This window comes from Ammospiza caudacuta, chromosome 6, assembly GCF_027887145.1.
Source record: "Ammospiza caudacuta isolate bAmmCau1 chromosome 6, bAmmCau1.pri, whole genome shotgun sequence".
NCBI classification, from domain to species: Eukaryota; Metazoa; Chordata; class Aves; order Passeriformes; family Passerellidae; genus Ammospiza; species Ammospiza caudacuta.
In genome coordinates, this window is record NC_080598.1 from 9,299,709 (window position 1) to 9,320,848 (window position 21,140).

The 21,140-nt window shown below is 41.5% G+C and overlaps 1 protein-coding gene across 1 annotated transcript in view; it reads right to left on the reverse strand.

The window, feature by feature from the left end:
* Positions 1–20,420, reverse strand: part of SLC17A6 (solute carrier family 17 member 6) — a 31,601-nt gene extending 11,181 nt beyond the window's left edge. The window contains exons 1-4 of the mRNA XM_058806405.1: positions 20,008–20,420; positions 16,813–17,065; positions 15,741–15,859; positions 1,110–1,224 (exon numbers count right to left, since the gene is read on the reverse strand). Coding sequence (XP_058662388.1) covers positions 1,110–1,224; positions 15,741–15,859; positions 16,813–17,065; positions 20,008–20,093 — 573 coding nt within the window. The 5' untranslated portion in view covers positions 20,094–20,420. The remainder of the gene's footprint in view (positions 1–1,109; positions 1,225–15,740; positions 15,860–16,812; positions 17,066–20,007) is intronic.
* Between the last annotated feature and the right edge of the window lie 720 nt (positions 20,421–21,140).

A 21,140-nucleotide genomic window follows, 5' to 3' on the forward strand; every position in this document is an offset into this window, starting at 1 on the left:
GTCTCTCTTCAAAACCAGCCTTTAACTTAGCAATGGAAAAATTAAACCTGCAGTGTTTAAGTTTTAGAAGATGTTATATGGAGTGTACAGTAATTCCTGATTAAGATTTACAAATGTACACAAATTTGTGATTATTTATGGTATATGCAAATTATGGTATATGCATATACATCATATCTATATATATTTAATATAGGTTATATAAAATAACCTATATAAAGGTTATATAAAAAGGAAAGGAAAGGAAAGGAAAGGAAAGGAAAGGAAAGGAAAGGAAAGGAAAGGAAAGGAAAGGAAAGGAAAGGAAAGAAAGGAAAGGAAAAGAAAGGAAAGAAAGGAAAGGAAAGGAAAGGAAAGGAAAGGAAAGGAAAGGAAAGGAAAGGAAAGGAAAAAGGAAAGGAAAGGAAAGGAAAGGAAAGGAAAGGAAAGGAAAAGGAAAGGAAAAGGAAAGGAAAGGAAAGGAAAGGAAAGGAAAGGAAAGGAAAGGAAAGGAAAGGAAGGAAAGGAAAGGAAAGGAAAGGAAAGGAAAGGAAAGGAAAGGAAAGGAAAGGAAAGGAAAGGAAAGGAAAGGAAAGAAAGGAAAGGAAAGGAAAGGAAAGGAAAGGAAAGGAAAGGAAAGGAAAGGAAAGGAAAGGAAAGGAAAGGAAAGGAAAGGAAAAAGGGGAAAGGAAAATGGGAAAAGGAAAAAGGGGAAAGGGGAAAGGGTCAATTATTTTTTCCCTCTTTTAAATTATGGTAAATCTCTTATTCATTCCAACAAAAACATAGCATGGTCAGGACTTAAGATATAACCTTAGGTTGTTGTTAAATATTTACTCTGTGATGCTGACCAGCAAGTAACTGTTGAGAATTACACCAGTATCAGCCTTATGCAGTGTAGGAGTTCAGTGAAACATCAGTGCTAAATGCATATCTCACTGGCTTCTCATTTTGCCATGACATTTCATAGCTGAAGGAAAATCAAACAGCAGTAATTCATACATTGAAATCCTTTACACTCACCATCAGTAATAAATTTACAACCATTTCTATCTTCCTTGCAGAGCTACAGCTGCTAGTTAAAGGCTAACAAACACTATTACATTTATTAGTTTTACAGTTTTCCATACCTCCACAAGGCCCTGCAGGATCCTCACGAAGATGACACATCCATAGTGCACCCTGGCTGCAGATGGGATCAGCATGTTCAGGGAAGATGTCAGCAGTATAGCAGCACCAAACACCCTGCAAAGGCAGCAAAAAGGGGAAAGGAAGTGACTTCAGTGCTCTCCCATCTGACTTGTTCTACATACATATGCTCATGTATCAATGTGGGTGTTCCCTACATGTGTTCTTTATATGAATGTATGATTGCACTGGAAAAGTGTCTGCTTCCAGCTAGAGTAATAATCTGTCTGTGAGCCCAAACATGGGTATGTTCATCTATTTAGCATCATTTCCTAAAGAAAAATGTCTTATGCAATCACAGGTATAGATATTTTACTGTTCTTTATATGGGGAATGTACTGACTGCACTGGAAAAACGTCTGCTTCCATCTAGTGTAATTATCTGTTTTGTAAGACCAAACATGGATGTGTTCATCTATTTAGCATCATTTCCTAAGGAAATATATCTTATGCAATCACAGGTATAGATATTAATTTACCTATAAACACCCACTTTAATTTTCACACTAATTTCAATCAAATCTGATTGAATTCTCCACCCTCTGGAAACAAAGTTAGAATTTGTCTCCAAAGGGTGTGCCGAAACAGATGGTCAGCAAAAGAGTTTCTCGTGTGCTTAAATTGTAAGAAAGTGACACCATACATTCACTCCTTATAAAGCAGAAGAGAATTCACTTTCATACAGGCCAAAAGCATGGGGAAGAATTTTAGAGCTGGGATTTTCTTAGACAAAAGGGATAATCAATCTGGAAACACATATCTGTAGAAACCAGATAATTCTGACTGCTGTTTTTTCAGAGGTTACTCACTGAAAATTTCTCAATTTGATTCCACAGCACCCTAATTTGAAGTAAAGCACCTTACAAAGTCTAAATAAATGCATGATGTGGTGATTAATTTTCAATTCCACTGATTTGATTGAATTTTTATTTGATTCCATTAATCCACCTCTTGTAGGAGGAAACCTTTTCCCCAGCATTATTGTGTCTTTTTTTTTGTCTAAAGCTACATAATGCAAATATAAATCTGATGACATATGACATCAGAGTATCTGATGTGGAACTGATTTGACAGAAACCTTTGACCTCCACTTGTGTTCTTCAGAAACTGGTACAGTGCCATGAGTCACTGAGAAACAGACCTTGGGCTAAAGATGCATGATGAAAATCCTCCTCAAAGGCACAATATTCCACATTCTGTATTGTGAAAAATGCATGTATTTTATGAGTGGCTTTTGGCAAATATTGAAATGAATATTGTATGTGTTGTGTTAGAAAGTTATGCTGTATTAATTCTCTTAAGTAGTGTCTTAAATATAGTTTAAGTTATAAAAAATGGTACAATAGAAACTGTGCTATGTAGGATACTTTTTTTAAAGAAAAGATTCACACTGAGACAGCAGCCACAGGACACCTGAATCTTTCAGAGAAAGAGAATTTATTGGTCCCTTATCAGAAGAAACGAACTTCTTCCCGCCTCGAAGGCGCTGTTAAGATTCAGAGGAAGAAGCTGGCACTGCCCAGACAGAATCCTGTGTTTGAATGGAATTTATGCATCATGGATGAGGTGTATGAATATGCAATAGGCTGTTGCTTTTAAGGGTTCATCCTCTGTTAACGTGGGTTCTTTTCTGGGCTTATTTTGCCCAGAAAGAGGTACCTGGACATCCATAACTCTTTTTCTCTATTGTCTCATATTGTCCTAATCCAAATTGTCCAAATTATTATTACTCTAATTGTATTACTATTTTTAATAACCATTTTATTACTATTAAACTTTAAAAATTTTGAAAACAAATGATTGGTGTTTTTCACATGTATGCAGAATCACAGTCTGAAAGAAATCTTCAAATAGCAAGCCGAGTGTATCCACTTTTGTTTGACCCATATTAAAGGGCATGGTAAGGAACCTTTAGGGCTACAGAGCCCTAAATCTCCTCTCCTCATTGTGCTCCCTTTGATCTCTAGGTCAATAAAACAATATTTAGCTGCCTGTACAGCATATTTCTGGCTCTGCTTGTCAGCATGTTCCATACATTTGCTGGTACCTGATTGTGTTGCACTGTGAGGAATATTCTGACCTAAATTGTCTTCTACTCTTGATTTCTTAAAGTGTAATTTCTACTCCAAAACTACCTGCACTTCATTTCCTTAGAATTTAACACCTCCTTATGTTCACATAAACTCCAGTGATGTCTTGTCCTGGTAAAATCACGTGAAAATAGAATATTTTAAAATGCCATCTCTTTACAAGGATGAGATTTACAAGATTGTTGCCGTAGGTAATGCTTCTTCAAGGAAATTCCCTCAAGTTTTTTAATCCTGTATCTGAAATCAGCTTCTACTTGCACACAGCTGAAAGCTGATTTTCCCAGAGCTGCCTCTGTCCTCATGTTTACTGAAGAGAAGATCTTTCCTTGAGTCTGCTCCTTCTCAAGACAAGGAAAATGTAACTGAAGGAATGGTCAGAGACATGCTTCCTCCACATTGAAATCTGGCCTGCATTTAGACACACAAGCACCGGTGAATATTCACTTACACCAGGGTTTGGATGATGAAACAATTCTGCAGCATCACTTAGGAGCCAATTCTCTCTCTGAACTATGCTTTATAACAATGACTTCCTCTCTCTCCTCAAAAATCTAATGATTTGAAAGCAGAATAAGTTAGAGTTAAATTATGATTCTTGCAAGAAATGGCTTTTTGATGCTTTTTGTGAGTCCCTATTAGAAGTGATGTCATGCATGGCAATTTTAGTGAGTCCATTTCCTCTATAACTCTTAATCAAGAGCAAATAAATCTTCCTATATTTGCTTTGTATCTCTCAGCACACAATCATAAATATCATAAGCATTTCTCCTTAAGGCCCCTTAATCTTCTTAGCTTTATTTCCATAAATACTAAATACTACCTAACAATATACAGTGCTGTTTTTTGTAAAGCCTTACTCTTTTATTGCTTTAAATATCTCACTTAGCAATATTTATTATTATTTAGATCAAATAAAACTTATTTTGGGCTAAAGTCAATCAAAATATATTTGAATGCAGCTCACATTTGAATATATTTAGTTGGGAAATGGAACATTCTGATTGTTCCTAGGGCATTTCTAAACCATTTTGCTGACTCACACATCAAACCCTCAAATTGTGCTATCCTTTTTTTTTTTTTTTTTGCTTACATTTTTTTCGCTTACATTTTTTTCTTCTATTAAGCTAGTGATTTATGATGCTTTATGTTTAATGAGAGCATCTTGCTCAATGTTTCTACAAGGCTAATTCCAGCAGTGGGTTAGAAAGTTTAGATTTCTGATGTAGCCATGGCAAATTAAGCGTGTGTGTGGTTCCACTGTCGTTTCCAGCTTGTTTAGGAGTGTTTGTTCCACTGCAGTTTTGTACAATCTGTACAATCTGTACAAATTTGTACAATTTTGTACATTTTTGTGCAATTCTGTACAAGCGCCGCTTTGCCCTCCTGGCGTTCTGGTGTCACACTGAGTGAGGAGCTGTGGCCCTTGCTGGACACGCATTTTTAGAGCTGCTGTGCCCTTGGTGCCTCGTCCAGATGTGTTTGCACAGCTGGGCTCTGGAGTCCCCGGGCTGAGCTCAGCCTTGGACATCCAGGTGGCTGCACTTCCATCCCGAGGCACCCTTGGAAATCCATTTCATCCTGGGCACGCTCCAAACCCCACAGAAGGCTTCAATGCCATGGCACAAAGCAAAACCTCTACCAGACTGAGGGTAAACTCTGGGGAATTGGAGTTATAGCACAGAGATAGAGCAATGGCACTGCCATAATTCTGGGCCCTTGCATTAGGATGGAATTAAAATGCCATGACATGTCTGCAGCAGCCCCTAGCCTTGCAAAAAAAATTCCTTCCTGACTCAAAATCAGCAACTGTGCAACTACATCTGGAAGAAAATAAACACATACAGAAGAACACAATAAATACAGTAGTAGTGTGTCAAGGAGAGGGGAAAAACCCCAAGAAATTCTGGTCCTCATAAGTGACCAGAAGCAGTCCTGAAACAGAAAAATATGCTTTATTTATCTATTTCTATATCTATTTCTGAGTAGAGTAGAAGTATTTCTACTCTATTTCTATTTCTACTTCTACTCTAGAGTGGAAGTATTTCTACTCTGAAGCTGAGCAGACTCAGTCCCAAAAATCAGAATCTAACACTGATCTTCAGTGTTTTGCTGACCCTGGCCTCAAAGGTCATTGACTGTGACTTAATCCTCCTGCAGTATAAGGAGTAATAACAGCAAAATCTTATTTGAATGTGAGACATTTGGGACAGGAGAAGAGAAAGGAAATTACTTTGACAGCTCAGGAGAAGGGCTTAAAATGGAATGAGGTTGCAAGGGGAATTAATCTGTTTGGGTTCCAAGTCAATTGGCTCATTTTTCTCTTTTAAACAAAAGAAAAACAAGTGTATTTTTGGATTTCTAATATCTGCATCTGTGCAGCAGCACTGTTGTCATCCTCCTTTGTCAGGAAACTCACATTCCATGGGCACTCTGCAGTGTTACAGATATTCCGCAGAGTTTTCCAGATTTGGTTACACAGCTGGAGGCAGAGTCAGCCCCCAAAGCGAGCTGGGCACAGGGCACAGGCAGATGGATGGAATATCCAGTTACACAAAGGACAGCTGAAAGTGAGGAGCCCTCATCAGAGGCATCCTCTACCCCAGGGACTGGCAATGAAAATTGCTGCGAAGGATTCATGGAACATAAAACTAAAACGTGTCTATGTGTGGTGGGATCAATTCCTCATCTGAGCCTCCTGCATTTTTATTTATGCCAATTTTTAATGTATTTGATAAATTCCACAATATTGACATCTCTATTCTCTGGATAATAACAAAACACTGAAGATCAATGTAAAATTCTGATTTTTGGGACTGAATCTACTCAGTCTAGAAATAGAAATAGAATTAATCTTTTCTAAAGCATATGAAGTACCTTAACTAAATTTGTCCTTTAAAAAAGATTGAAAAGTAACTCTGTATATTTAAAATGATTTTTTAAACATTCCTTTAAACAAGAAAATGCTGTAGTTTTAAGATGTGTAAATATATGATCTCTCAGTGAATTATTAACATAATTTCATTAAAATTCAAAATAATTAAAGAACAGTAAGCCTTGGTCACTTACAACTACAAAACACCATTGCATGTATTTGAACAGATTTGGATTCAAAAATACAAAAATTTAGAAAGCATTCAATGGCTTCCATGGAAAATTAATTCAGGAGTGTAACTGAATAGTTTTTCCCCCCAAAGTGCCACTGATCATCATGTCATGGAAGATCTATCTGCTGAATAGGAAAGTTTATTATTTTGTTCATTTTCTAGGAAATCATAGGGTGTGGGTGGGTGTGTGGGGATGTGTGTGAAAGCATTTTGCATCACTACAATAAATTAGATTCAAAATATTATAATTTGGTCTACTCTGTCTGTAAACAGGAACCTATGGGAAATGTAAACTCTGGTTGTTTCTGAACAACCTCTGATTTGACAATTTCACATGAATATTGATCATATTCTAGAGGACATTATTTTCATTGGATGAAGTATGTGTATTGATCAAATACTTGATTTGTAAGTCATAGTTACAAATTCATTAGGTAAATTCATTAGGTAAATTTGTTAGGTAAATAGTGTAGAAAACAAAGACGATTGAAAACACAAGCTTTCTTCTGAAGTTTTCCCAACCCACTTTAAAGACTAGATGTAAAAACCTGCCATTATAAAATAAATTTAATTTATTTGGATTCAAGCTGGTGAGTTGGTTTACCGTTTTCCTTATAGAAATGACATGAAATATGTTGAAGAAAGACTTATTTTATGAAACAGATATAAAAACCTAGGCTGGGTTTTGCCTCTCTTCTGTTCTTTATTGAACAGCAATTTTTGGGAGAGTCCTTGTACACAACACAGACATGGCTCTGCTGTATTTTCACACAATCCAAACAATATTTTGTCTGAGAGGAGCTGCAAGGCTCAATGCTGTATTAAATGCTTCATTTTGTCCAGTAAAACACAATATCTAGAAAGAAGCAAGACAGGACCTAGCTGGAATGTCTGTGGGCTTTACAGCAGCTTTTCAGAATGTTTTCTTCTGTTAATGACAGTTTGTGATCAACTCCTCAACTTAGATTTTTCTTTGAATATATAGAAATTTCAGGGCTTAACTGACACACTTCTCTCCTTAGAAAGCACATTTCTACCTGTATCAGGTGTGATGATCAGGGCCTTCTAAGAGTTTGACACAGAACTTGTGCATTTTGATGGCCTGAACTTGCTATGGTTCAATCTGCCAGGTTGGAAAATGAAAAAATCCCAAAATATTCACGAGACTTTGGGCAAAGCAGAGGATTCAAGGGGCTGCATCAAGCACTGATGTGAAATGCCATGCAAAGATTAAACCCATGTGAATCAGCAAGCCAGAAGAAGAAGTCCTTTACATTTCTGCCTTCTTCAAACCCCACTGATGCCACTGATTCCACCAAGCCCACAAACAGCGTTCAGGCTGTGTTTTCCATTGCCTGCTCACAGACCTGGTTTTTGACATGCCAACGTGTATTTTATAAAAACTTGGGCACTGCTGGATGACAGCATCATTGGAATGGATGCTAAACGTAAAAGAACCCTGGGTCATTAAATTCAAATTGTTGTTCTTACCAGCAAGTGTATTACATTATGCTTTCATAAACAGATCAGTTTCCAGCTGAGAAGTTACCAGCATTTGGCCTACTTAGTAGTTTTTCAACTTTTTTTTTCATATATCCAGTATACATCTTTTATATATAGAATACATATATATTTATTCTTATATATAGAATACATATATATTTATTCTTATATAGAGAATACATATATATTTATTCTTATATAGAGAAGACAAATATATATAAAAGACATATATCCACTCTATGTCTTCTACCCATGTTGTTTTATTTTAATGGTTTTAATCTCTTCACTTTCCACAGCCTCAATCCTATTTTCTTTTGCGCCACTAAGCAAATCAGGTGCTCTAGATCTTGTCTTGCTTTTTTCCTTCATTCCTGTGCTCACTCTACCAATCCTCCCTCTTTCCTGACTGAATTCAGCTGGGGAATCTCTCAACCTGTGGTTTTGTTTTACAGCTCATTATATCTATATATTTCTAGATAAAGCTCTGACTCATTTCTTCTAGCTCATTAGCTTTGGGACAGCTTGCTCTTTAAATATGTAACCTGCTAAATAATGTTTCAAACCAGGGCTGTCTCACTCAAATCACCTTACCAACATGCTGTGGTTCAACTGATTTAGAGATATATAACACATTTACCGCAGCAATCACCTGTAGGTTTAATTTTAAAATGTTTTCTGGAGTTGTTTGGGAGGATAACTACTATGTGCTGGACTCAAAAGCTGGGCATCTGTACTGCTTTTTGGGGTGTTTTCTGATTTATGGGGCACAGCTGATTGTGTCAGGACTGCTCAGAGCAAAGGCAGATTCCTTCAGAGCACAATGACAGTGACATTAGTGGTTTTACGCAATGAAAACAACCTAAATAACATTTTGTTGCATCAAACCCAGTGTACAAATTGTTTTGGACTGAAGTAACAAAGCAAATAGAGGTGATTAAGGATACCTGTTGCACAGAGTGTGTGCTATGAATGCTCAGAAGCATCCCTGGGTTTTGTTCAGAGACAGTTTTTTTATTATTATTATTATTATTATTAAATTATTTCTTAGATACCACTGTTAATGCAGTATGGATTTGCGGAAACTCAGGACTAGAAGAGAATTGTGGGCAAAGTTATTTGACAGCATTGACATATTGGGACGATATAATCCTAATAAATAAGAAGTTTCTTTATCAGCTCGTTCTGAAAGGAGTGTCCTGACATGGGGGTTGGAATTGGGAGTTTTTTAAGGTCCCTTCCAAACCAAACCATTCTAGGATTTTCTGAAGTTATCTGGTGTAATTTTATGAAAGCTGTGTCATGGATTTTACACAGATAAAGATTTCAAAGGATTTTCATCAGTGGAGAAAGGAATGTAAAAAATAAGCTCAAATTTCAAACATAACCCTACTCCTATAGTTATATCTCAACAAGGAGGGCTAAATTTGGAAAATTTTAGATTTAGTCCTGAAAAAATTAGTCAAGGATAAATGGAAGATTTGGTTACACTCCCTGTATTGATTTTTTAAAAAAATATATACCTATCATCTCACTTGGTCATTTCCTTTGTAACCTAAATACTCCTGATAATATTTGTCTTAGTCTAGTTGTCTTTTTCAGTCTGTAATCACCCTGTGGTAATCACATATCCTCTGGACACAGAGAGACATAGCTGTCCCAGGGTTTTCCTGGGAAGCTGTGAAAAAGCTCAGAGAAAGAATTAAAACAATTATTATCTCTCTTTCTGTAACTGTAATCTGTTGTTTACAGATATGATTCTCTGGTGGTGTTCACAGGGGTCCCAGGATGAGGGAAGAGATGAGAATCCTGACTCCATGTTTCAGAAGGAAACGTGATTTATTATTTTATGATATATATCATATTAAAAGAAAATGGTATATCAAAACTATACTAAAGAAGGAGAAAGGAGACATCAGAAGGCTAGCAAAGAAAGGAATGGAATGATAATAAAATCTTGTGACTGACCACAGTCCCAACACAGCTGGACCTGTGACTGGTCATCAAGTAGAAACAATTCACATGGACCAATCACAGATGCCCCTGTTGCATTTCACAGCAGCAGATAATGATTGTTTTTCTTTTACTTTGAGGCCTCTCAGCTTCTCAGGAGAAAAAATCCTAGCAAAAGGATTTTTCATAAAATACGTCTGTGACTTGATTCTCCAGAGTGTGCTATTCACAGTTCACCACTAGTGTGAGAGAAGATTCCTAAAGGCCAATCAGGTCTTAGGGCCACCATTGTTTCCATAAGAACTGTAGATTTCTAATAATAAAGTGCCTTTTCATGCCTCCTGATGATGGAGTCTCTGTGTCACCTTTGGCTGTCCCCAGTACCCCTTTGGTGATAATAAGCCTGCTTTTGTTAACTTTTACTTGTGTTTATGTATTTCAAATTAACTAAGCAGACCTGAAGCCATCATGGGGAGGCACTGTTTAGCTATTATATGGCACATACAGTCGTTCTGATTTATTTCTAGTACAGGCTCTTTCCCAATGACTCTGTTGACCCATCTCCTGTGAACATCCCCCTGTGAAACGCTCACCCTGACAATTTATGTTTTCCTAAATATAAATGCAGACAGAATGCAGTGTTCTGTTCTGAATTGGGCCTTTAATTTGCATGAAACAGCACAGGGCTAACAAAACTGGGATTGTGCCATGAATATTGGAGTGGAAGATGAGCTCAGCCACCCAAAAACCAGAGACAATAATCTACCTTTGCCATTAGAGAGGAACACTTGTTCCCTAGGCTGAACATACTTCATAGGAGAATTGCTTAAAACTGAACTGAGTCTGTGGCCAGAAGCCATGTACAACAGCTTTATTTGGCTTTCTTAAATCAAGATAAAGCAGGTTATTTTCATTGATATGTGTGTATGGGAGGAGGGGGATGTGTCTCTGTGCTCCTCGCACTAAATCCTATTAGGAGCCCTTCATAAGGCATTAATATGTAAGAGCCGACCTCCCGCCACCTAATCCAGTTTAATAAGGGCTTGGATACATTATTAATTTTTGTCACACATCTGAGGCCCCCTTTTACCAAGCAAAACCCCCACCCAAATCCCTTGTTGCATCATTAAATTGTGGAAACAGCTTCATCACTCGTGACAGAGAAATGGAAGGGCCCTGAACCATATGGCAGAGGCAGCACCAGTCTCCCCTGCGCCCTTCCTGGTCACACTGGGACTCAAAGGATCTGCACTGAGCAGGGTGACAGAGCCATCCTGGGGGGTTTTGTGCAGTTTTGGCTCCTTTGCCTGGAGCAGAGGAGCCCAGAGCAGTGCCAGGGTGGAGAGCAGCCCGGCCTGCAGGATTTGGGGATGGGTGTGAAATGTGGGGCTGGCAAGGGCAGCTCTGGGGCTCCCTCGCGATGCAGGGTCAGCTCAAGTCCTCAGGAGTTCAGAAGTTGGCACTTGTTTAATCAGCCTCTAATCCCCTGCTCGTGATGTGAATTAATCTTTGTTTGCAAAGCAGAAAATACAAAACGTGCCTGCCTGCTAAAAGAATGGAATAATTTCTGTTTTTAAAATAGGGAAATGTAAAGATGTGCACTTCTGGACGTCTTTCCATTGTATCTCTAAACCTATACTTGACCTTAAATGTTTATGCTTGCCCTAATTAAGGCAGAGTTAGGGAGATTCTGATTTCACTGACATGCCAATGACAGTTTCAGTGAAAATCTGTGGGACTGAGACAAGGTGCACTGACAGTTGTCTGAAATATCATTCATTTTATTCACACAAATAATCCTATCAGATTACTGGCTGGAAAGAAGGACTCAGCCTTTAATAACAAGAAGAATGGCACTTGAGAAACAAAGATTAATTTGAAGTGAAATGCTAACTTGCATAATTTCATTCAGATTAGAATGACAATGATTAAGAGTTCAGCATAGATGAGAGATAATTACATTGTGGAGAAATGCAGTGTGGTCATGTAGTTACATTTTTTAATGTGAATACTGCCAGGACTTGAGCTTTGACAGATAATAGGAAATATATGTCATTATCACAGGTGATTTTAACTTTTGAAAAATTGGTATTCTATTCTGTCCTTTGGGTCTCTTTGTGTCAGAAGGTTCTCGTGTTTGAGTACACACAAATGAGCTAAAACCCTTACTCAGCTTCATTGTATAAAAAATCAGCTGTGATTATTGCAGATTTACTTTTGAAAAAAATGCTTGGCACATACAGTCAAAACTGATATTTCTATTTTAAATGTGTAACTGCATTGGGAATTGACTCTCTATTGCATAACCTAACAATGCCCCATTAATTTCAAATAATCTTTCCTGATTTACAGCAAATCTTTAAACAGTTCACTTAGGAAATCAGTGAGGAAATACTGCCACAGCATTTCAGTGCTGCTTTTGGGGTTTGTTACAGATTTCCAACATAAAGGATATTTAAAGGGTGTATCAGAAGTTTAAAATATAATAATACTCAAATTATCTTGAGATGAGGTGATAAAACTGAGCACAGTTTCGCACCTTCCCATATGTGTGTGACAGCACAGCAGATAATTTATTCACAGACAGCTGCAATAGCATGAATGTGAAATGGGGAATAATAATTTCCATTTATTAAATTTCTAGATTATAAACAAAACATGTGCTTTTTTATGGGACCATGTAGCCTAAAATTCACTATGGCAACAGCCCTTAACACTTGTTTATCCCTTGTATTTTGATTATTTATCCCTCTACTGCAAACATTTCACAATAGCTAAAATATAACCTCCATTATAGGAATTTAAAACCCAATGAAAAAGACTACAACATAATTTCTCTGCTTGGACCAGTAGTGGGTAGTCATTATTGTTACTATTTAAGCTTTTTTTTCATTTGTAGGGCTGTCAATTGCTGATTCTTGTCATCTCTTTCCAAAGAGATGGACCAAAGCATACACTTATACCAAGCAATTCTCCCAGTGGAGTTATTATCAGATTACCAGATTATCTCCTAGTAATGTTTTTATGTACATGTGCCCTGAATACACAGTTCTTGCTGTTTTTATGTACATGTGCCCTGAATACACAGTTCTTGCTGTTTCTTTCACTAGGCATCTCTTTATACTGTCATTTTTGAAGCAATTCAAGATCTCTAAAGCAATCTCTAATTTTCCAACGCCCATACTACTACTGTACACTGTTTCTACTGTAGATCTGTCTAAAAGATATTTATCTAGAGACCATTTTATGCTTTAGCCACACTCTCTCCTTCCTCTCAGTCTCAAGCACACATGAGCCATTTTTTGAAGCAATTAAAGATCCCTAAAGCAATCTCTAATTTTTCCACACCCATACTGGTATCAATGTGTCCAAACTACCCACAAAAAAAATCCGAGGTCAAAATCATTGACTTAAACACACTCATTGCTAAATAAAGGCAAATAAACATTTGGGATGACACTGATTACTTTAGTAGAGCATTAGCATTACTCTGGTAGAGCTGGAAGCTTGCGATGTGTTTCCAGTCCCACATGGCTCAAGACCCCACTCAGTGAGGCTCCTTTTCAGAGGGGTCCTTCCATCTCTGATGTTACCTTGCCCTCAAGTGTCATCTATTGAGCAGAATTCAGTCAACCAAAAGGTAAATACATCATCTGATCGACTGGATCCTGTGGTACCCACAAGTTTATCAGCACTTCTGCATATTCCCCAAATGACTGATGAAATGTGAAGACCACACTGAGTATCAGCAGTATCATGATGGTGTCTGAATCTTTGAGAGGTTCATAAATTCTAGATAATCGTATAATTATCAGTCCCCCAAGGGGAAAAACATCACTGGTCCAGTTACAGTCACTGACTTGGCTGTGGAAAGCACAAAAAGAAGAGAAGGTGTTCATCACACCACCACTGGGTTCCCTACAGGACACACGGGCAATGAGATGTCTGGGAATGATAAAACACACCTGAAGGGCTTCCACAGCAATAACACCTAACTAGACAAAATACACCAACCCTAACTGGAGTAGTCCTCAGCTATTGTCATTAATGTAAATGTTTGTGAAAAGGAGAAAAATCTGACTCGATATGACAACCTGTGTGCTTCTGCTACTGACTTTGCCTGGCAGTGTCCCCGCCATTGTCTTGCAAATCTCTGTAGTTGCACCCCTTAACATCTGAATTGCTTCAAATGGCTTTTCTGGTGTTGTTTGGGTGAATGAAGACAGCTTTTAATTCTCTGGGTCAGATTCTGCAGCCTTTACTCAACCAAAACTCCAATTAACCCTGAGTAGTTACAGACTGTGTAAAGATTCGAAAATGATTAAGGAGGAAGAAGAGGTAAATAACCCTTTAAATGGCTGTTAATGGCTGTTTGAAAGAGTCTTTCAGATTTCTGAACCTCTGTCTTGTAAACAGAAGGACAATGGACACCCCAGTTTAAAAACTATACGTTTTGATTTATTTGTTTTTAAGGGTAGGATATTATTGTTTCCTCAGTTGCAGAGCATCTCTCTGTTTGTAAACACTCGTTTCTACTGTAAATCTGTCTAAAAGCTATTTATTTATTTAATTAATTAATTTATTTATTTATTTATTTATTTATTTAATTATTTAGGAGGCCATGTTTTGCTTTAGCCACACTCCCTCCTTCCTCTCAGTGTCAAGCACACCCAAACCATCCTGCTCACCAGGCTGAGCCCCTCTGCCCATGGCTTTGATTTATTTGTTTTTAAGGGTAGGATATTGGCTTTCCCTCAGTTACAGAGCATCTCTCTCTTGGTAAACACTCGTTTCTACTGTATAAAAGCTATTTATTTATTTATTTAGGAGACCATGTTTTGCTTTGGCCACACTTTCTCCTCCTCTCAGTCTGAAGCACACACAAACCATCCTGCTCACCAGGCTGAGCCTTTCTGCCCATGGCTTTGATTTATTTGTTTTTAAGGGTAGGATACTGGTGTTCCCTCAGTTACAGAGCATCTCTCTGTCTGTAAATACTCCTTTCTACTGTAGGTCTGTCTAAAAGCGATTTAATTATTTATTTATGAGACCATGTTTTTGCTTTAGCCACTCTCTCTCCTTCCTCTCAGTCTCAACACACACAAACCATCCTGTTCATCCTGTGGGTGCCCGTGCAGCCCACCCCTCACGCTGCCCACTCCTGGGAAGAGTTAAAGCTATTTACGGCTGAGTTTCGCATCCATTTGCACTCAGTGCCGGTTTGCAGAGTGGCGCTAGGACCTTTGCAAGCGATGAGCCCGTGGCATTAAGCAGGGATGTGAAAGCCTCATGTGTCTCCAATACTCAGTGGATCTAATTAACAGGTAGAATCGCACCCTGGGTGCTTGAAAAAATGCCAGACACCATAGAAACGAGTCCTTAAGTCCCCGGACCATCTGCACTTTCTTTTCATTGTGGAAGTCTCATTTAAGCATGTTTTTCGGCCATTCTAAATTCATTTATGCTTTAATGAAAAATTCCCGCTGACGGTTTTCCTTTTCATTAAAACAAAAATCATAAAATTCTTTAATTCAGTCATAGGGGGAAAAAAAAACCAACATAAAACCTCTCAAGCTTTGATGAAATAATGAATCTTTGAGTTTGCCTCTGAATACGTGCTGTTTGAATATCGTTGCCACAACCTCCTTAAGTGACCTTCTAAAGGAAAAGGAAACCAATATGAGAAAATCCCCCGCAAGCTCGGGGGGGTTGCAGGAAGGAACATTGGGCAATACTGATGAAATAGCAATATTGGTGAAATGTGAAGTATTACACCATCACAGAGGAGCTCCGGGATAGCTTGCAGGCTGTCCTTGCCTCCCTAAGCCGAGATTTTGGTGGGGTTAAATTGGGGTACAGGGGAGCCCCGGCTGTGCGGGGTTAATTTGGGGTGCATCCCCTTTAGACACCATTTATTTGCTGTTACCTGTTGGCTGCCAGCCGGGATGAGATGTACCCTCCGGGGATCTGCGTGATGATGTAGCCCCAGAAAAACGAGCCGTGGATCATGCCCACCGTTTCGGGATCCCAGTTAAACTTCGCTTTCTTCCCACGCGAGGCAGCGGGGCAGAGGGAGAGAAAGACGAGAGGAAAGCTGTAATTGTGCCCCTCGGTCCGAGCCCCCCGTGGCAGGTCAGCAAACAAACCCAGGACAGCGATGGAAGCAGCAGAGCCCCGAGCCTCTCGGATGGGCACGGATGGGAATGGCTGGGCACGGATGGGCACGGCTGGGAATGGCTGGGCACGGATGGGCACGGCTGGGCACGGCTGGGAATGGCTGGGAATGGCTGGGAATGGCTGGGCACGGATGGGAATTGCTGGGCATTGCTGGGCACGGCTGGGAATGGCTGGGCATTGCTGGGCACGGATGGGCACGGACGGGAATGGCTGGGCGTTGCTGGGCACGGATGGGCACGGCTGGGCATTGCTGGGCACGGATGGGCACGGCTGGGCAGCGCTGGCACAGCCCGCACTCACCTCCTGCCAGCCCTGAGGGATTTGGGTGTTTAAGCCTCATCCCCGTTTACCGCATCTTTCTCACCGCTCTTTAACTCGCTTTAAACCTTATCGTTTCTCTTATCATTTAACGCCTTTTATCAAAGCCAATTAGCCCCGGTGTTTTCAAACATTCCTGCTGAACCTCCCCGCCTCCTTCACGGCGGGATGCACCCCCTAGCAGCCCCTTATTCGATGCCCTCCTTCTCCCATCCCCTGCGTTTATTTCAGGAGATAGCTGCGGTTTTCAAGGCTGTGTGGGACAGACACGGCGTGGGGCGAATTGTCCGCACATTAACAGCACAAACTGGGGCTAGGAACTGAATGGAAAAGTAGAAATATTCGGTAGAAGTTGTTTCTGCTTCAGGAACGGGATTCCCGTCCTTGGAGGGGGGCAGGGGGATGGACCGGGGAGCACCGGGCCCCGTCCCACCTGTGCCCAGGTGTTGCGCCGCCAGCTGCGCTGGGGACGACGTGGCATTCACGAGGGAAGCAGTGCCCACCTCCTTTATAATTTTTCCTCCTCGGTGAATGGTGCTGTTGTTGACCATGTCCACGATGGCCACCCCCAGGTTGCAGCGGATGCCGAAGGAGATGCAGAAGCCCAGGCCGCTCATGATGGCGATGATGTAGCGCCGCGGCAGCCCGAAGCAGGTGCAGTCGCACAGCGGCGCCTTCTTCTCGGGCACTTCCATGGGCTTCCCATCCTCCGTCAGCTCGATGGTGTCCCCGGGCTTCTGCCTCTTCTCTAGCACTCTGCCCGACACAAGAAGGGAAGGTCAAGGCCTGAAGGCACAACGATTTGGAGGCTTAAAATTCACCGCTCCCCTCGCTCCTCCGGCTCGGAGATTGATTCGAGGATTTGCTCCTCGCTTCCCATTCACCTTCAGCTGTTCTTTAGCAGTGACCTGTGGGAGTGAGGATTAGTCATGCCCGGCTCCCCCGGCCCTCCGCAGCAGCCCAGGGAGGAGCTTTGCCTGGGAATTGCTCATCTATCATTAAAGACTTGTGCTGGAATATGTAGGGCGCACCAAGCAGGCGGCATCTGGAACCACTGCAGAGGCGCCATGTTGGGCAGCCAGGGGCACAGACACAGAAAAAAGGAGATTTTGTTGCCTCGTGGAGGTTTTTGTTGCCTCCTGGGCGTTTTGTTGCCCCCTCTCTGTGCCAGAATCACCGAGGGGGTGATCCCGGTGCGCGCCTCGCTCCAGGTCTGCGAACAAAAGAAATGTTAAGAGGGAAAGACGGGAGGGAGGAGCGAGGAGGAGAGGGAGATATTGCTATTTATTTTACATTTGCAAAATGGCTGTCAGTGAAAAAAAAAAAGCCAGGAATAAGAGCTGGCATCGCCGGAGAAGGCTTCCCCAAAGGTCTGCACGCTGGGAGCGCTCTGCAGGTTCAACCTGCCCAGAGCAGCCTTGCCCTCAGTCCCTCGGTTTCACTTGGAAATTGTGTCTCCTAGAGAACGATCTGAAGGAATCTGAAGGCTGTTTGCAGCTGTTTCCAATCAGCTGGAAAATACCACGAAAGGTGATTTAGAACATCCAGAATTCATTTTTTTTAAAAATCTTTCTAAATGCTGCGTCGGTAGCATGAAAAATCAGGTTTATAGAGCAAGTATCCCATAGTGAATCCCTTAATCTTCTTCCGAAATCACTGAGATATTTAAAATTTAGAAAAGAAAACCAATTTTGTCATCTTGAGAAGCAAATACGTGACGCTGTGGACTCTACAACCGCTGCCTCCCAACTCTGCTGTAAAGTGTTTTCTCACTCGGAGGAGCATCTCTTTCAGGTTAATTCATCCGGCTGATAGGGCTGTAACACTTAGCAGAATAAGGCTTAAAAGGTTATCCGTGTTCGGGAGAAAATCCCTGTATTTTCTCCAAAAACTACTCAGCTGAAATTCTCTTGATTTTTCTTTTCTTTTCTTTTCTTTTTTTTTTTTTTTTTTTTTTTTTTTTTTTTTTTTTTGTGCGTGTTATTTCCATGCTCAAAGATCGCGGCATTGAGAAATGTGTTAAAGTGGTGAATAAAATAAACTACCGTGGGTTTCTGTTCAAAATTCGTTCGAGTGGATAAAGGGTAGGAGTGTTTTCCCCCTGAATGGGCGTCTTGTCTTCGGAAATAGACTGGAAATCAATGTGTAAGAGGCAAGAAAATGGTTTAGATTCTAAGAAAAATAAACAAAGTACTTAATTGCCGTGAGCTGAAAAAGATTAGCAAATCACGCGTTTGTTACTCGAGGTGTGAATTCAAACGGAGTTTTGCTGGAAAATACAAGCACCGTTTCTCCATTATTCACCGTGTAGCTGCAAGTAGTAGAGATAATAGTTTTATTTAAATGTTGTAGACCCTATAAGAACGAAAAAAAGGGTGTATTTCCTAAATTACATTTTAAGCAGTTATTCTGGATTTTCCTTTTTTATTATCATTATTTTTCAGCTATTGAAAATGACTGAAATATAACCAAAAACCGTAGGAAATTAATTGCATTGGTGATGACTTTAATTTCGCTTTTGCCTTTTCTCAATGGTACACTTCCTATGAAAATGGAAGCCTCAGTTTTGTCTGTATCGCTTCACTGATATGTCCCCTTCCCTTAAAATGGCAGCAGAAGTTGTGACTCATGCTGAGGAACAGCCTGGTGTCTGTGCCCAGCACTGCCGCATAGGTATGGAAAAAAGATTTTTGCGTGACCTACCCTGGGCAGGCAAATCCGCAGTTACCTTAGAGCTGCAATTCGGAAAATTAAAAAAAAAACCCCAAAACCAAAAAACCAAACAAACGTAAAAAACCAAAACTAAACCAAAACAAAACAAAAAACCCAAACAAACAACCAAAACCCGAACCAAACTAACCAAACAGCCCAAGCCAAATATTTCGGGGTAATTTCCAGCAGACGGAACAATCGAAAATTGTTGGAATTTCACAGACTATTCTCAAACGTTGTGGAGGTCACTAAAGTCACCAGATTGGATGGAGAACGATGTGTGAACTTTAGTGCATGCACTTCATGGGTATGCAAGAATCTGGGTTTATTATTACAGGGCTCGAGGACGGTAGAAATGTTCTTTGCACGCATAAATATAGAGAAGTGATGCTTTTGAGTTTAGCAATTGCAGCTGTATATAATTTATAGGACAAGCAGATGTTTCTAAAGGCAGAGGGATAAATAATTAAACACATTCCTCTATATGTTTCAGCTTCAGGAGAAAAAAAAATCGTTCGGATATCAATTATTTATACATCTCCACGTTTTCCTTCATCTGACGACGAATTACACAAAGGACAAGACTAATCAAAACCGTATTTTTTAAAATATATTTGTTAAGGGCAAGGGGCAAGATCCTGTGGGTGCATTGGGAAATTAAGATGGAACAATAATACAGGTTGCTGCTCTCTCCTGATTAGGATTTCAAGATGGGATCCCGTTTTTGTGGAAGAAAGGTGGGGTAATCTTTTGCTGCATCTTTACTGACACCATCTACGAGTCAGACAGGGAAGTTACAAGGGTGCCATATTGAGCAGCTTCAGCACTAGTTTCCAGCATCTAGATTATATCCAGCAGAACCAGAACGGCTCCCAGCCCTGCCACCGCTAACCTCAAAGCTTTCCACCTCCTGCAGCAACGGGCGCTTACGGAGAGCTTCCAAATTTTTCTGGCAAGTAGAATCCTATAAGAGATATCGCTCTTACCTGTAGAGTTGACCAAGCGATTTTCCAGCAAAATTCTTCAATCCCTCCTTGCCGGGAGTCAAAATCCTTTGTTTTACGGACTCCATTCCTTTGGGGATGCTCGCCGGATAATGCTCTGCTCTGGATACGGCACCGCTACGAGCAACGATGGTTCATATTGCTTTAACCTCTTAACTTTTCGTCCTCATTCGATGGCTATCGGTTCACCTGCGGCTCAAGGCAGAGCGAGAGGAGAGTGCGCGTGTGTGTGAGTGTGTGTGAGTGAGCGAGGTGGGGACGGCGTGCGGAGCCGGGGGGAGGGCGAGGAGCGCGCCTGTGTGCGGCAGCGGCAGGGGCGGCGGGGAGGGCGCGCTGCGGGCGGCCCGGGGTTCCTCCGCCGGTGCGGAGCTGCCGGGCTCGGTCACAGAGCCTCCGGGGCCTGGCGGGGCTGGGCAGCGGCGGCCGCGGGCAGAGCCATGCCCGGCGCGGAGCGTTCGAGGCGGTGCGGGCGCTGCGTGCGCCCGGCGGGGGCGGGGTGCGCTCGCCGCCCTGGGCAGGCGCTGCCAACTCCCCGGAGCCGAGCCGAGCCGAGCGGAGCCGCGCCGTGCCCGCGGCCCCCGCCCGCCACCCCTCCCTCCCTCTGCCCGTCTGTCCGTCCGTCCGTCCGTCCCTCCGTCCGCTCAGCGCTGCTCCCGGCGCGGCCGCGGCTCCGCTCTCCGGGCGCTCCGGCCCTTCAGCACCGCGGACAGCGCCGCGCCCGCCCCGCTCCGCTCCGCGCCTCGGGCAGCGCGGCGCTCCGCACACAGCCCCGCACACAGCCCCGCACACAGCCCCGCACACAGCCCCGCACACAGCCCCGCGTACAGCTGCGAGTAAAGCCCGCACAGTGCCCTCGGTGCCCTCGGACAGGCCTTGTGCAGGCGGCCCCGCTCCCGGGCACGGCGGGCGCTGCCGCAATAACGCTGCTGTGGTGCCACGAACAGATAACACCCGCTGTCTGCTTACACAGACACAGGGATAGGCTTGTAAAGGTCTGGGTTTATAGATACAGGCATAGCTTTGTATATAGGTATAGGTTTATATAGGTCTAGGTTTATATAGATATAGGTATAGGTTTATATTGGTATTGGTATAGGTTCCTATAGATATAGATA